This window comes from Bos taurus, chromosome 11 (genome assembly GCF_002263795.3).
Source record: "Bos taurus isolate L1 Dominette 01449 registration number 42190680 breed Hereford chromosome 11, ARS-UCD2.0, whole genome shotgun sequence".
Lineage (NCBI taxonomy): Eukaryota > Metazoa > Chordata > Mammalia > Artiodactyla > Bovidae > Bos > Bos taurus.
Genome location: NC_037338.1, coordinates 46,866,376 through 46,882,373, shown reverse-complemented (window position 1 = coordinate 46,882,373; position 15,998 = coordinate 46,866,376). Strand labels below are relative to the sequence as shown.

General features: G+C 50.6%; 1 protein-coding gene across 7 annotated transcripts in view; it reads right to left on the bottom strand.

Annotated features, from left to right (window-relative positions):
• Window positions 1-15,998, bottom strand: part of PSD4 (pleckstrin and Sec7 domain containing 4) — a 44,842-nt gene that overhangs the window by 20,513 nt on the left and 8,331 nt on the right. Inside the window, exons 2-3 of one of the 7 annotated variants that reach the window (XM_059891764.1) lie at window positions 15,406-15,499; window positions 8,014-8,131 (exon numbers count right to left, since the gene is read on the bottom strand). The exons of 2 other annotated variants lie outside the window; for them this stretch is intronic. In XM_059891764.1, the coding sequence (XP_059747747.1) occupies window positions 8,014-8,028 (15 nt within the window). In that variant the 5' untranslated portion in view covers window positions 8,029-8,131; window positions 15,406-15,499. 4 more of the 7 variants (XM_003586639.6, XM_010810098.4, XM_010810097.4 and 1 more) reach the window with 4 other exon arrangements.

Here is a 15,998-nt window from a genome sequence, read left to right as displayed (position 1 = left end):
GAGGCCACTTCTTACTTTCAGTCTTGTATTTGATGCTCTGAATCCAATCAATTTGAAATCTGCTCTTCCTATGGGTCTCCAACTCTTTTAGCTCAGCCTCAGTCATCATCTGGGACTTTCCTGGTGGTTCAGATGATAAAGAATCTGCCTGCAGTTCAGGAGACCCAGGTTTGATTCCTGGGTAGAGAAGATCCCCTGGAGAAGGGAATGGCAACCCACTCCAGTATTCTTCCCTGGAGAATCTTATAGACAGAAGAGCCTGGAGGGCTACAGCTCATAGGGTCACAAAGAGTCAGACATGACTGAGCGATTAACACTTTCACTTTCAGTCATCATTTGAGCATCTTCCTCTCCACCCCGTACCTTCCCCAGGTTAAAGGCTGAGGACTCATACGGTTCACTCTTAAGTCCTCGGCTGGCCTCAGGGGCAATCCCTGGCTCCCCACAAGCAGCTGTCCATTTTCAACTCTTCCCCTCTCTGGGTGAGACCCCTGCTATGATCCTATCTCCAAGGGGGAGAGAACAAGTGAGGTCAGGACCCACCATCTATATTTGGGTAACCCCTCTGGAGCCAAACCCCTCTCCCCAGGCCTTCCTGGAGAATGACCAAGTATAAATAAAGAGGTCAGACACCGCCCCCCTGCAATGCACACACACACACTCGGCAGGCTTCTCAAGGAAACAGCCCTTGAGACTGTTAGTTGCTCAGTCATGTCTGACTCTCTGCAACCCCATGGCTCCATGGACTGTAGCCCACTAGGCCCTTCTATCCATGGACTTCTCCAGGCAAGAATATTGGAGTGGATAGCCATTCCCTTCTCCAGGGGATCTTCCTGACCCAGGGATCGAACCTGGGTCTCCTGCATTGCAGGGAAATTCTTTACTGTCTGAGCCACCAGGGAAATAACTCCTACGGTATGGGAAACTCAGGAAATAGCTCCATTTATGAGACAGAGAGCAGAGGTGCAGGGAAGCACCTCCATCACAGACACCTGAACTCGGGGCACCCCTAGCTCCCTTCCCACACCCCTTGACCATCCCTCCCTGCCAAGACCTGGTCTGTTTGTGTCCAGCAGGCTCCCCTCCTGAGATGCCCCCTCTCCAGTCCTCACTCCTCCACACATTTTATCTGACGTGTTTGTCTTCCTTAGGAGCGCATCCCTGTGGGTACGACAGCATTCTGCCTAAATGACTTCAACTCCTCTCCTCTTGTTAGTGAATTGCTTGACAGCCAAGTTCAAATGACAATAATGGGAATGGGAAATTATGGGCAGGGGGTCGGAGGAAAGTGTGCCCTGCAATTTTTAATAAGACAGGAGTTCCACACGTCCCTCTTTGCTAAAGTGCTCAGTCATTCAGTTGTATCCTACTCTTTGCAAGCCTGTGGACTGTAACCCACCAGGCTCCTCTGTCCATGGCATTTCCCAGGCAAGAATACTGGAATGTGTTGCCATTTCCTACTCCAGGAGATCTTCTGACCCAAGGATCGAACTTGCATCTTGGTGTCTCTTGCATTTGCAGGTGGATTCTTTACCACTGAGCCACCAGGGAAGCCCTTATAAATAAACTTGTATATGAAGCAAAGAAGACATACAGGTAAATGTTAATGACCATGCTAGATAGACACAAATGAGGATTGGCTTGGCCTTCCCAGAAGAAATGGGGTCTTCCTCCATGGATTTAAAGGGAAAGAAAAATCAGAGAAGTTGTAGCAGCTTTCCAGAGACCAAAGGGAACAGATAGCTGGGGCCTGAGGGGACGGAAGGGCCTGAAGGAGGTGGGGTGGGGTCTGGGAGAAGACAGACAGATCCAGCACATGGTGGGGAAAGAGGTATGCCTGCACACCACCCCCTTCTCTCTCGTATTTCAGAGCATTTACTCCATTGTGTAATTTCTAGCGTGTCAACCCACCTGGTTCTCACTTGCCTCCCCTCCCCAGAAGGAGGTACTTTGTGTTTTTTGCTATCACTATCTCCTACAGAAATGCTACCCTAATCACTTTAGTGACCAACTGTGTGAGCCTCTTGATGAAAGTGAAAGAGGAGAGGGAAAAGTTGGCTTAAAACTCAACATTCAGAAAACTAAGATCATGGCATCTGGTCCCATCACTTCATGGCAAATAGATGGGGAAACAGTGGGAAAAGTGACAGACTTTATTTTTTTGGGCTCCAAAATCACTGCAGATGGTGAGTGCAGCCATGAAATTAAAAGACGCTTACTCCTTGGAAGGAAAGTTATGACCAACCTAGACAACATATTAAAAAAGCAGAGACATTACTTTGCCAACAAAGGTCCATCTAGTCAAAGCTGTGGTTTTTCCAGTAGTCATTTATGGATGTGAGAGCTGGACAAGAAAATAGGCTGAGCACCAAAGAATTGATGCCTTCGAACTGTGGTGCTGGAGAAGACTCTTGAGAGTCCCTTGGACTGCAAGGAGATCAAATCAGTCAATCCTAAAGGAAATCAACCCTCAATATTCATTGGAAGGACTGATGCTGAAGCTGAAACTCCAATACTTTGGCCACCTGAAGCAAAGAACTGACTCATTTGAAAAGACCCTGATGCTGGGAAATATTGAAGGCGGGAGAAGGGGAAGAGAGGATGATATGGTTGGATGGCATCACTGACTCAATGAACATGAGTTTGAGTAAACTCCGGGAGTTGGTGATGAAAAGGGAGGCCTGGCGTGCTGCTGTCCGTGGGGTTGCAAAGAGTAGGACATGACTGAGTGGCTGAACTGAACTGAACTGTGTATACCCGCTCCAGCTGCCAAGTGTGAGGGGGCACAGCGTTATCCTCTAGTTCCAGCGGTTAGAAAGCTGAGGGTGAGTGTGGACTGGAGAAGCTCAGGATCACTCATGAGACACCTGGGGTTACAGAGCCTGGTGGCAGGTGTCCTGGTTCCAGGCAGACAGGTCCACGTGGGTGCACACAACCTCTAGGCAGAGTTGCCACATTTAGCAAATACACAACAGAAGATGCCCAATATTAGGAACATATTTACACTGAAAATCGACTCACTTCTCTGAAATTTAAATGTAGCTCTGGACTCTATTATATCTGGCAACTCAACTCATGTCGAGCGCGCCCATCTCAGTAGGGTGTCACTCAACTAGCTTGTGCTTTGCAGCTCAGACCTCAGGCCTGCCAGTCACCCCATGGGTGAGGCAAGTGGTGACATTGCCCTCCTACTCATAAGGAAACAAGGCTCAGAGAGCTTCAGAAATGTGCCTGGGTAGCTCAGCTGGTGGGTGGGCAAGCTGGGGTCTGATCCAGGTCTGCGGCTCCCTTTAGCAGCATTTTCTTTCCATCCATAAATCAATTCCTTTGGGTATTCATGGATTGAACAAAGCATGAATTTCTTCTGAAGTGGAGTCACCTGAATTCACCTGTTTCCCCCACTGTCCAGGGCAGGGCCTGCCTGACTCAGAAGTGACACTCCAGACATGTTTGTGAAAATAAGAGGAAAGATGGAGAGATGGATGGAGGGAGGGAGGGAGGGATGATGGGTGGATGGATAGATGGAGGGATGAATGGATGAATAGAAGGATGGATGGACGAATGGATGAATGGATAGAGGGGTGGAAGGAGGGATGGATGAATGGATGGGTAGGTGGATGGATCCTCAGAAAGCTCCCTCCTCACAACCACACTACAGGACTGGGGAGACTGAAGCTTGGAGAAGATTTAGCATCATTATGACACGAAGACGTTCCCCTAAGGGCAAGTCTGGCCATGAGTGAATCACACTTTACTCCCAGGAAGCCCAGCGCCCTAAGGGCAGAGCTTTCCCAGAAGTGGTTCTCACCAGGCCAGTCCAGCAGCCAAAACGTCCATCTGGGTCCTGGCTCTGAGGAGGAAGCTGGACTGAGAGGAAGAAAGTTCAGGACCCATTCAACCACCTTGTCTATGATCCTCACTAGAAATGTAAGTTGACTGAGTCTCTGTCTCTCTCTCCCACTCTCTTTCCCTCTCCCCACCCACAGCACCCCGGCACCTTCTATTGCTTCTCACTGAATGAAGGGACAGAATGACCTGAGGGGTGAGGTCACTTCTTATGACCAACATGGCAGTCCCACCAATCACCTGGGAGAGAGCAACCTGACCGAGCAGGGATAGAGAGTCAAGGGTCAAAGGTGGAGACCAGTCTCTGTTTCCTGGAGGTAAGATGGCACCTCTTAGGCAGAGGTGGGCCAGGAACTGGGGAGCAGAGCCCAGGTCTCATGCATCTAGAATTTTCTTGGTTTATTCCCGCCCCCACCCTTGGTATTTAGTGTTACCTCTTTTAAAATGGCTCAGGTATCTTAATCAGAACAAAGGAGGGAGAAAGTGTCCAACACGGGTCTCTTCGCTGGGTTCCGTCACCTTTGAAAGGAGTGGCCCTTCATGTCTCTAAGCACCATGATGGGTCAGGAAGCTTAAGGAAAACTTCTGGGAGAAGTGGGGTGGCTCTTTGGAATCCAAGAAAATGCTCTGAGTCCAGAAGCCAGTGAGGGGAAGGATTGAGGAGGGAGCGGAGAATGGGGGAGGGATGGGAGAGAAAGGGTGCTCCACTGGGCGGCCCGCAGGGCTCCTGTCCAGAGCGAAGTGACCACTGCTGGGCTGAGCCTGTATTAGCTGATTGGAGGTAAAGGACACAGAACCCGAAGCTGGGGGACCAAGGGGTCATAAGTCCCTTCTACTCTCACCTAACCTCTCCCCCCAGCTTCAAGGCAAGGTTTTTTCCATCTTGGGGAAAGAAGGAGCCCAGATGTCACCTGGATCATCCTATTGAGAGTGGGTTCTCTTTTTACCCCCTGTTTGGGCACAGAGCCTGTGCCCTGAGGTGTTGAAGGCCACGGGAGGCCAGGGGAGAGCCTGTCCAAGGGGGACAGGGACAGCACGAGTGTCACACATTCAGCCCCTACTCGCCATAATCTGGAGGCTCACAGCCTAGTCTCAAATCCTAACTACCACTGACCAGCCACATAACTCTGGTCCAAAACTTCACCTGGCTCCTTGCCTATGAAAGAAGGAAATAAGACGGATAAGTTTTCTCAGGAAGTTTGCTAGAAAATGGGAGCAGGGGCTTCCCCGGTGGCCCAGGGAATAACAATCCACCGTGCAATGCAGAGGACACCGGTTTGTTCCCTGGTCCCAGAAGATCCCACGTGCCACAGAGCAACTAAGCCCGTGCACCACAACTACTGAGCCTGTGCTCCAGAGCCTGAGAGTCGTAACTACTGAGCCCATGCTCTGCAACTCTTGAGCCCACGCTCCACACACTCTTGAGCCTATGCTCTGCAACAAGAGAAGCCACGACAATGAGAAGCCTGCAACGAAGAGTGGCCCTCACTCATTGCAACCAGAGAAAGCCTGTGGAGCAACGAAGACCCAGTGCAGCCCAAAATAATTAAATGAATAAACAAATAAATAAAATCTTTTTAAAAAAGAAAGACAGAAAATGGGAGGGGGTCTGAGTGCCAACGCTGAGCCTGCTGCCCTTGGGAGGTGCTCAGAAATACCATGTCCAGCTTGGATTAACCTGGCTGCTTTGCAGGTCCCTTAACCTGGCTGCTTTGCAGGTCCCTTAACCTGGCTGCTTTGCAGGTCCATTTGGAGAAGAAAAAAATACATGAAAACAAGCAAACAAAAGGCCCTCCATGAGAGCACAGGCTTGGCCCCAGCTCCCTCTGTACCCGAGGAGTCAGTTCCTGGATGTCCTGTCTGGACTTTAAGCTTCCAACTCAGAAAGCTGCCTCCTTTTGTCCTGGCAACGTTCCCTTCCTATGCAAAACCCAAAGTCTTCTGGCCCATTCTGGGATTTAAGAGGTGATCTGCCCTGTCCTTCAGCAGCCCTGAGTGGCAGCCAGGTTAAGGGTATTGCTCTGAGGGCAGTTACCCTCCCTTCCCCCTCACGCTGTCCCCGGGCTGAGGTCACAGGACAGATACCCCTTCCTAAACCTGGGGCCAGGGCACCCGAGGTACATGACATATGATAAGGGGCCACCCCACATCCTGCCCACATGGAAGGCAGCTTCATGCAAATGTGCAGAGAGAGCGAGAGAGACAGTGAAACACACACACACACACACACACGCCACTGGTGCTGAGAACCCTGAGATGGGTCAGCTGAGAAGCAGGCATGGAGGGAGAATGGAAAGGACAGAGAAGAAGAGAGAGTGGTGGGCAGAAAGGATGAGCCAGGGGCAGAGGAGATGAGGGGGCAGAGGGCCAAAGGGTAGCTACTGCCCACAGGAGGACAACAAAGCCTCAGGGCCAGCCTGGGCCTCCCCTCATGCCATCCTGGATCTCCTCCTCCCAAAACAAAAAGCCCGGAGCCCAGATTCTAATCATAGGCTGGGTGGTTCCTTATCTGTAGAGCAAGGAGCCCTGTGATGTCCTAAAGCCCGGGAGACAGGCCTCCTGGCTGAGTCCTCTGGGGTGTTGATTATCAGCTGATGACGGGTCACCTTTCCCAGGCTTTTAGCAGAGAAGAATGACTCTGCCTGTAGGATCTCAGGCCCTGGAATAAGGGGACAGTGGCTGAGGACAAGAACTAGGAAGCTTGATATTGTCCCAAACAGGGACGCCATTGAGAGTGACCTTGTTCCTGTCAACCATCAGGGCGATAAGCCTAAATTTGTGCTGCCGGGGCAAGCCAGCAAGTTGGGCCACCTCCCCCTAACCCAGCCTTGCTGCGGGGGCCTGAAGGCAAGGCAGGGCTGGGAGACCCAAGTCTGAGCTCCTACAATGACCACACCCAAAGCTGCCCCCACCCCAAAGCCTGGCCCGAATGGCTTCCTTCTCTCCAGGGTCTGGGTGGAGGGGGGTCAAGCCTCATTTGGGGCCTCTGGCCTCATTAACCCCCACTGGGCACCAGTCACCAGGAATCCAGGGAGGCTCACAGAAGATTCAGAAGGGACTCCCTGGGAGGCTGGGGTAAGTGGGAGCCACGGCAGGATTCAGGGAAAGGGCTAGATTGGGAGGCGGCTGGTTGATGGACAGGAGGAAGGAGAAGGATGGGGCTGTGGCCCAGGGCCGGGCTCAGGCAGATGCACAGGCCTTCAGGGCCCTCCATCCTGCCCACCTGCCCCACTAGGGTCTGCACATGACTCCCTGCACCCTCCGCCCCCACCCCACGCAGGCCCACCTTGCTCACCTCCAGAGGACCGAGAAGGGATGCGTGGGCCTGGCTCCCCCGTCGCGATCCTGCCGCCCGGCCCACCCGCCCTGTGAACGGCAAACGTGGCCGCTGCCGCTTCCGACTTCCGCTCCCCTCACCACACTCACCCTCCCTACCCACCTCAGGCCTCCAGGGCTCCCCTGCTGCTCTGCATCTCACACTTCCTGCCCCAATGTGAGAGCCCCTTCTCCCAGGCTCAGTGCCTCTGGCTGCCAGGCCCCTGCTCCTGGGAACCCCCACCCTCTGCACAGCCCAGAATCAGGGCCTGGGAGAGAAAAAGAGGAAGACGCAGCGCCCTGGGCTGCAAGCACGCCCCACCCTCCTCCCTGCGGGTCTGTCACCAGGTTCTCATCTCTGCCCAGCTCTTGGTTCCTTGAGCGGCACTCAGTGGGACTCAGGAGGGCCCTGGGGCTGCCAACTTTTCTTCTTCCCTCGATTTATGTGTGGCTAGGTCTTTCGGAGGGGCTTCCCAGGTGGCTGGCTCAATGGTAAAGGATCTGCCTGCCAATGCAGGAGATGCAGGTTCGACCCTTGATTAGGGAAGATCCTACATGCCTTGGAGCTACGTGCCTTAAGCCTGTGCACCAGAACTACTGAGCCCACGTTCCTCGAGCTGGTGCTCCTCACTAGTCACAACTAGAGAAAACCCTCGGGAAGCAACAATACCCACTGCAGCCAAAAATAAAGTAGTTAATTAATTTTTTTAAAAAAAGACCCACAATCAAAGGCTTCAGACCTGGGCCAGCCTGGCCCACAATACAGAGGGCGTGGCTCCAGCTACATCCCCAAACACACACCACACACACACACACACACACAGAGCAAGGAGTCCATAGGGACGTGCCTACCTGGCCTTTCTGCATCACACCCTGGGCACCCTGGAATCTAGGATTCTCTGCTGCCTGGACTCACAGGGTCTCTACCCTGTCTGTGGACATTGCATCACGGCTCTGTGCAGTCCAAGACCTGGAGGGAAGGGGAGAGACAGTCAAGAGGTGAACATGGCCTGGGCCTGAGGGCAGGTCATGTCCCAAGCCAGGACAGGGAAGAGAGAAGGAAGGGGACAAAGGCCGGGGGTAGGCTCTGCTGCCATATACAGTGATGGCTGAGGATCTCAATTCAAACTTGGGCCTCCAGGTCATCATTAAAGGGGGAGGCAGAAGAAGGGAATACTCTTTCCATAAGAGTTCATCAGCTGTGGTGTTATAACACTGACATATCCAAACACATCTCGATGGGGGGACCCTCCACTGTTCCGTTTCTGGGGCTGCAATGCTAGATGCAGGCTTATTTCAAGCACAGTGCAATGCAAACCTGGTTCCTTACCTCTTCTAAGCTGCTTCTCCTCTGTATGGGGGATTCTTATTCCCAGCCAGGTGACAGAAACTCAAGTCACCTTGGCCTAAATGCCAACCCTCCCTCAGGCCAATCCTAATGCCAACCCTCAGGTCTCCAGCCTCACAAGGTGTCTGGAACATGGCCGGCGCTGACTCCATGCTGTCTCAATGTGAGAAGCCACTGACGGTCAGGAATAAAACACAGGATCCCCAGTGTTTCCCTGGTGGTCCAGTGGCTAAAACTCCACACTCCCAATTAAGTGGCCTGGGTTCATCCCTGGTCAGGGAACTAGATCCCACATGCCACAACTAAGAATTCAAAAGATCCCATGTGCTACAACTAAGACCTGGCAGAGCCAAATCAATAAATATTAAAAACAAAACAAAACACAGGACTTCTGTCCTCAGGAGTTTCCAATCTAGTGACAGAAAATAAACAAGAAGTAATCAACATGTGATTATAAACTGTGAGGAGTGCTGGCAGGGGAACAGGTGGGGAGAGAAGAAAGTGATTGGGGGTGGGGGGCTCACTACGAGGGGAGACCAGGGGCATCATATCCCCATGAAGAGGAGCCAGGATGTGAAGAGAGAGCGTGGGGTGGGCATTTTAGGAAGATGAAACTGCATGTCTAGTTTCTTACCGAGACTGGAAAGGTCTCCAGGAGTGACAGCCAGACAGTGTGGGAGGGCGGGAGAAGTGGATGGGCTGGATCCCACAGGGTCCCCAGAGGTAAAGTAAGGAAGTGACAGGTGTATTTATTTTTAAGATTGCCTGGCGCTGCATGGAAAAGAGACAGTGGAAGTGCTCAGTGAGGTCAGGGAAGGGCTCTGTGACAGTCCAGGGGAGGCAGGATGGTGGCTTGAAAGGGGGTCAGAAATGGCATAGAAGGAAGACAGAGGATGTGGGACCTATATCAGGGATGCCTGGTAGAATCTGCCACTAAAGTGGTGAGAGGCAGAAGTCAAGGGTGACTTTTAGAGTTCTGGCTTGAGCAACTTCGAGGGGTGGTAATATTTGTGGAAATGGGAAAGAACTGGGGAGATGAGGCTCAGGGGAGAAAATCAAGGGTTTCAATCTTTAAATATTAGGTTTGAGATATCTGTGAGCTACTCAAGCAGGAGTGGCTAGTACCTAGAGTGGATGGGAGGGGCTGGGGTGCAGAAAGGAGCTCGAGTGTGACCAGCAGGAAGGCACCCACACTAGGGGCCAGCAGAGCCTCCCCAGGAGACGCCTGCAGAGGAGAGCGAGCAGAGGCTGTCAGGGAGGTGAGAATGAGAGTGTGTTGTTACCAAAGACAAGAGAGGAGAAAGACAACTTCAGAAGGAGGAAGTGGTCGGCTGTGTCAAACGCTGCTAGAAAGCGGAGGACGATAAGGAGCAAAGTGACCATTGAATGAGGCCCACAAGGAGGTTACAGACAAGCTGGGGGTGGGGGTGAAGACCTGATGGGGGCGACCAAGAGGTGAGGACTGATCAGAAGCCAAGGACCGGGATCTGCCCCCTCCAGTCCCAGCTCTGCACCATCCCAGGGCCCCTTAGCATGCTGGGCTGAGATGCCGTTGGTCAAGCCAGGTGCCAGGGATCAGCCTCCTCTGTGTATTTCTGAATCTCCACCCATCCCCCTGACTGTGAACTTCTCATGGGCGAGCACTGGTCCACTTGCCTCTATCACCACCCAACTGGTGGAGGCCAGGCTCATAACTGCTCCAAGGCCTTCTGATGAATGAAGGAGTCAAAGCTGCTCATCCTCATCCTTCGATCACATCAAAGCGACACTGTGGGAAATGGGGTCTGCCTCTCTCCTCCCAGCAGGTCTTGTATGTGTTTGGTGTATGTGTTTGGTGGGGCTCTGGGATGTGGCCAGGGGGTGGTTCCTGCTTAGAGCAAACTCCAAGAAGAGACTCCTGCACCCATCAGCTCTGTTCCATCTCCTAGAACTTTCACCTCCTTCCCAAGATGCAAAGAACAGAGCTGGACAGCCAAGGAGGGCCTTCTGCTCACAGGGTGTGTGGCTCAGGGTGAGAAGGGGAAAGCAAACTGGCTCCTGCCCCCAGAGCCCTGCCAGAGATGGACTTTGATCTTTTATGCCCCCTCCCCCTTCTGGGGGTCCCAGCCCACTGTCCCCCTCCCCTGGGCCCAGAAGATGCGCAATCTGCTGACCTGACCACAGCCCAGAGGCAGACAGCCCCTTCCTGCCTCCCCCAATGTGAGTGGCTTCCTGTTTGCCCGCAGAGGAAGCTGCTGGGTGCAGGTGGGGAGGCAGTGTCTCACAGACCGAGCGCAGGTTGGGGAGTGGAGCCCACCTTCCAGGAGAGGAGCTTTGGGGCTTTCAGCATGCAGCCCACACTCCTGAGAGGCAGAACGTGAGAGGACAGAGGGGATGGACACCTGACTTCTGACTACATTTCACAGAGGGACCCTAGGTGCTGACATTCATTGGGCCCTTTATAACCAGTATCTCCAAAATCTAGAGTCTAGGGTAGGGGTGGGGCGTCATGAGCCCCATGCCACAGAACAGATGAGGAGACTGAGGGTCAGAGTAGCCACTCTGGCTGAACTTGAGCCCAGGACTGCCAAACCAAATTCACTTTCTGCTATACCCCACTGCCATCCACACACCACTCATATGAAGGACCGAGGCTTCTTTCCAAGCATGTAGGGCCACGGACAGCCCAGTTTGAAAACTTACCTTTTAAAAAAATAATTTTACTTGTTTGTTTTTGGCTGCGCTGGGTCTTTGCTGCTGCACGGGCTTTCTCTAGTTGCCATGAGTGGGGCCTACTTTCTAGTTGCAGGCTAGAATGGGCAGGCTTCTCATTGCGGTGGCTTCTTTAGTTGCAGAGCACAGGCTCTACAGCACAGACTCAGTAGTCAAGGCACACAGGCTTAGTTGCTCCGTGGCATGTGGGATCTTCCTGGATCAAAGATCAAACCCATGTCTCCTGCATTGGCAGGTGGATTCTTTACCACTGAGCCACCAGGGAAGCCATGAATTCGTTTTTAACAAAGCAGACCTTAGGAAAACTCTGATGCTGATGGAGCTCACTGCCATCCTTCTGCGGGTACTAGCTACCAGGCAGAGGGAGAGCTGAAGCCAGAGGCACCTCATTTGGGCCACATGTCCCTGTTGTCTCTGTAGAGATTTTGTTCTTCAAGGAGGCCTGGGATTGAGGCAGCCACATGTTCCTTCCTCCAGAAAATGGCCTTTGCCTCCTAGCCCTCAGGCCTTCACAAGCCTGGGCCCTTGGGGAGACAGACAGGGGGATGCCTGTCTTCCTAAACAATCCTCTGACAGCTTAGATGATGACGGCACATTGGCCAAGTGGACTGCGGGGTCCCTGGGAATCAGAGCAGAGAGCTGGGAGGGAGATCCAGGTAGAGGGCTTCTAGGGACCAAGTCCATGACAGGGTCTAGGGATGGGGTTCCTGGGGTGCCTCCCTAACACCTGTGGTCAGACTTTGGAGAGAGAGGTATCCCTGAGAAGGGCAAGACAGGGGGCAGAGGCCAGTGATAACACCATCAAAAACCACCCTACACATGTGGATGCCAAGGCTGACCTTGATTTCCTAGGGAAGGGCAGGAAGTGATTATTACAAAAATGAGTGACAAGCTTCTGTCTCTTGGACTTGGTTGCCCAATCGAGTGCTGGGTACAGTAACTTTGTGAGGTGTCCTTTTCTGGCCTGGGGACAGGTGGCCAGGCCACCAATCCCTGGACCTTTTCTTCCACGAGAGTCTAGCCTCAGCTGCTCTCTCCTAGAGCTGCCCCATGCTTTCAGATTAGCATTTTCCATGTAGCCACTTGTCACAGGTACATTTAGGTAACCAGAAAGTAGGGGTCCACAGGTACTCACCTCTGTCCTCAAGCCCCCTTGGTACCCAGACAATGCTTACAAACATCTGTCTAAATACATATGCATTAAGATAGACTCAGTGGTAAATAATCCGCCTGCCAATGAAGGAGACGCAGGTTCAATCCCTGATCTGGGAAGATCTCCTGGAGAAGGAAACAGCAACCCACTTCAGTATTCTTGCCTGGAAAATCCCATGAACAGAGGAGCCTAGTGGGCTACAGCCCCAAGGGGTCACAACGAGTCCGAAACAACTTAGTGACCGAACAAGATACTATAAAAGCAAAAATGCTCACAACTTCAACATCCATAATCAGGAAACAGATAAATTATGGGACAGCCATAGAGTGAAACCCGGCACCTTTAACTATCTTGCTTTTGAAGAGTATTTCATGAAGTGGAAAGATTCTCACGGCATATTATTAAGTAAGGAACTTGATTATATATTTGGCACAGTCTCATTTTTTAAAAATGTACGTACCTAGGCAATGAAATTGCAGAAAGTGAAGAGGAACTAAAAAGCCTCTTGATGAAAGTGAAAGTGGAGAGTGAAAAAGTTGGCTTAAAGCTCAACATTCAGAAAACTAAGATCATGGCATCTGGTCCCATCACTTCATGGCAAATAGATGGGGAAACAGTGTCAGACTTTATTTTTTGGGCTCCAAAATCACTGCAGATGGTGACTGCAGCCATGAAATTAAAAGATGCTTACTCTTTGGAAGAAAAGTTATGACCAACCTAGATAGCATATTGAAAAGCAGAGACATTACTTTGCCAACAAAGGTCCGTCTAGTCAAGGCTATGGTTTTTCCATGGTCATGTATGGATGTGAGAGTTGGACTGTGAAGAAAGCTGAGCGCCGAAGAATTGATGCTTTTGAACTGTGGCGTTGGAGAAGACTCTTGAGAGTCCCTTGGACTGCAAGGAGATCCAACCAGTCCATTCTGAAGGAGATCATCAGCCCTGGGATTTCTTTGGAAGGAATGATGCTAAAGCTGAAACTCCAGTACTTTGGCCACCTCATGCGAAGAGTTGACTCATTGGAAAAGACTCTGATGCTGGGAGGGATTGGGGGCAGGAGGAGAAGGAGACGACAGAGGATGAGATGGCTGAATGGCATCACTGACTCGATGGACATGAGTCTGAGTGAACTCCGGGAGTTGGTGATGGACAGGGAGGCCTGGCGTGCTGTGATTCATGGGGTTGCAAAGAGTCGGACACGACTGAGCGACTGAACTGAACTGAGGCAATGAAATACCAAAACACTGGTTGATAGTGGCAATCTCTGTGTGGTAACAATACACAGGATTTTAAGCTCTTTATGGTTGTGTGTGTGTGTGTGTGTGTGTACCTGCTGTTAAAAACAAATAGGGATGGACTTCCCTGGTGGTCCAGTGGTTAAGACTCTGTGCTTTTTTTTAATGCAGGGGGCGAGGGCTTGATCCCCGGTCAGAGGGCTAAGATCCCACATGCTGAGTGGTAGGTTCAAATTAAAAAATAATACAATACAGTCAAAGCTATGGTATTTCCAGTAGTCATATATGGATGTGAGAGTTGAACCAAAAGAAGGCTGAGTGCTGATGCTTTAAAACTGTGGTGCTGGAGAAGACTCTTGAGAGTCCCTTGGATAGCAAGGCGATCAAATCGGTTAATCCTAAAGGAAATCAACCCTGAATATTCATTGCAAGGACTGATGCTGAAGCTGAAGCTCCAATACTTTGGCCACCTGATGCGAAGAACTGACTCACTGGAAAAGACCTTGATGCTGGGAAGGATTGAAGGCAGGAGGAGAAGGGGACGACAGAGGATGAGATGGTTGGATGGCATCACTGACTCAATGAACATGAGTTCTAGCCAACTCTAGGAGATGGTAAAGGATAGGGAAGCCTGGCATGCTGCAGTCCATGGGGTTGCAAAGTTGGACACAACTTAGCAATGGAACAAAAACAAAAACAAATACATATGATGTTTGTCATCAGTAAAAATAAATTTGTTGTATTAAATTACAGAGAAATATTTAATTTCTCTGCTTACTTTAAAGGCTGGGAGTCTCTTTGCCAACACCCCTTACCCCCTCTGGTTGCCAGAGGGGGACTTGTGTGGGATGGAGGTGAGCCTGAGAGGATCTGTATGGGACCCCCTCACTGTTACCACCTCTCAACTGGCTGCAGGGTGACTTCTCTGATGCTGGTGTAGGGACCTACCTGGGGCCCCAGAACTGATACAGAGTTTAAGATGAAGACATTTGAGATCTTTCAGATACACTAAGAAACCATCTCAGAGCTTAACTTATTGGTTAAGAAATACGGTTGTCATAAATTCCTTCTGCAGGGCAGATCTACTCCCAGAAGGAAGAACTGAATAAAATCTACCCCACCTCCCTTCTCTAGGAGAGATTTATGGCCCACAAGGATACTGAAAAAAACAGTCATAAGTATAAAGACCAACACTATCCTATTTTCTCATTTCATGTGTTCTAAAAACACATCAGTCTTACGAAAAGAAACCTATTTGTTCTTCACCTGGAAGCCTTTTTCTCCCTCCTCCCTTTCCCCTACTAATTTAGGTATATAAGCCTTTAACCCTTTAACAAGTGAAAAGTGAAAGTCGCTCAGTTACGTCTGACTCTTTGCAACCCTTTAACAAGCCAGCTACTTAGATTGACTCTCATGTGCAGGCCAATAAAACTTTTTCTACTGTTAATCATCTGTCAGTATAATTCACAGGTACCAGTGACAACATCTTAGAGGGTTCTTGTTGTTTAGTCGCTAAGTCATGTCTGACTCTTCTGTGACCCTGTGGACTATAGCCCACCAGGCTCCTCTATGCATGGGATTTTCCTGGCAAGAATACTGGAGTGGGTTGCCATTTCCTTCTCCGCGATTTTCCTGACCCAGGGATCAAACTGGCATCTCCTGCTTGGCAGGCAGATTCTTTACCACTGAGCCACCTGGAAAGGCCCTTTAGAGGGTAAAGTTTTTCTTTTCCCCCTCTCCCACATCGTTTCTGAGTCAGAAAGATCCGCTGGAGAAGGGATAGGCTACCCACTTACTTCAGTATTCTTGGGCTTCCCTTGTGGCTCAGCTGGTAAAGAATCCGTCTGCAATGCAGGAGACCTGGGTTCGATCCCTGGTTGGGAAGATCCCCTGGAAAAGAGAAAGGCTACACTCCAGAAAGGCCTGGAATTCCATGGACTGTATAGTCCATGGGGTTGCAAAGAGACATGACTGAGCAACTTTCACTTCACTTCACATCGTAAAGATTATCTCCTCCATGAATCCACCAATCTAAAGCTGTATTTGCCTAAGTAGGCATATGGTATACATAATAAACATTTTTAATAGTTAAGAATGTATTTGAATATACAGTAAAAAGTCATGATTTCACAGATATTGTTGCTAAGGACCACACTAAAGTAAATTATGCCTACTTCACATTGATTTTTCAAACTGCGTGCACTCAGGGAAAAATGTTACATGAAATAGTATAGGTGGAAAATTCTCATGTCAGAAATCATGACAAACTATGTGAATGAGTAGACACTTTCTGTACAGCTGAGTTCAACCTTTCAGGCAGTTACTCTTTTGGAGAAAGAACTGCGGTACTCCTTATAATACTAACTGGCTTTCATATATCATTGATTGA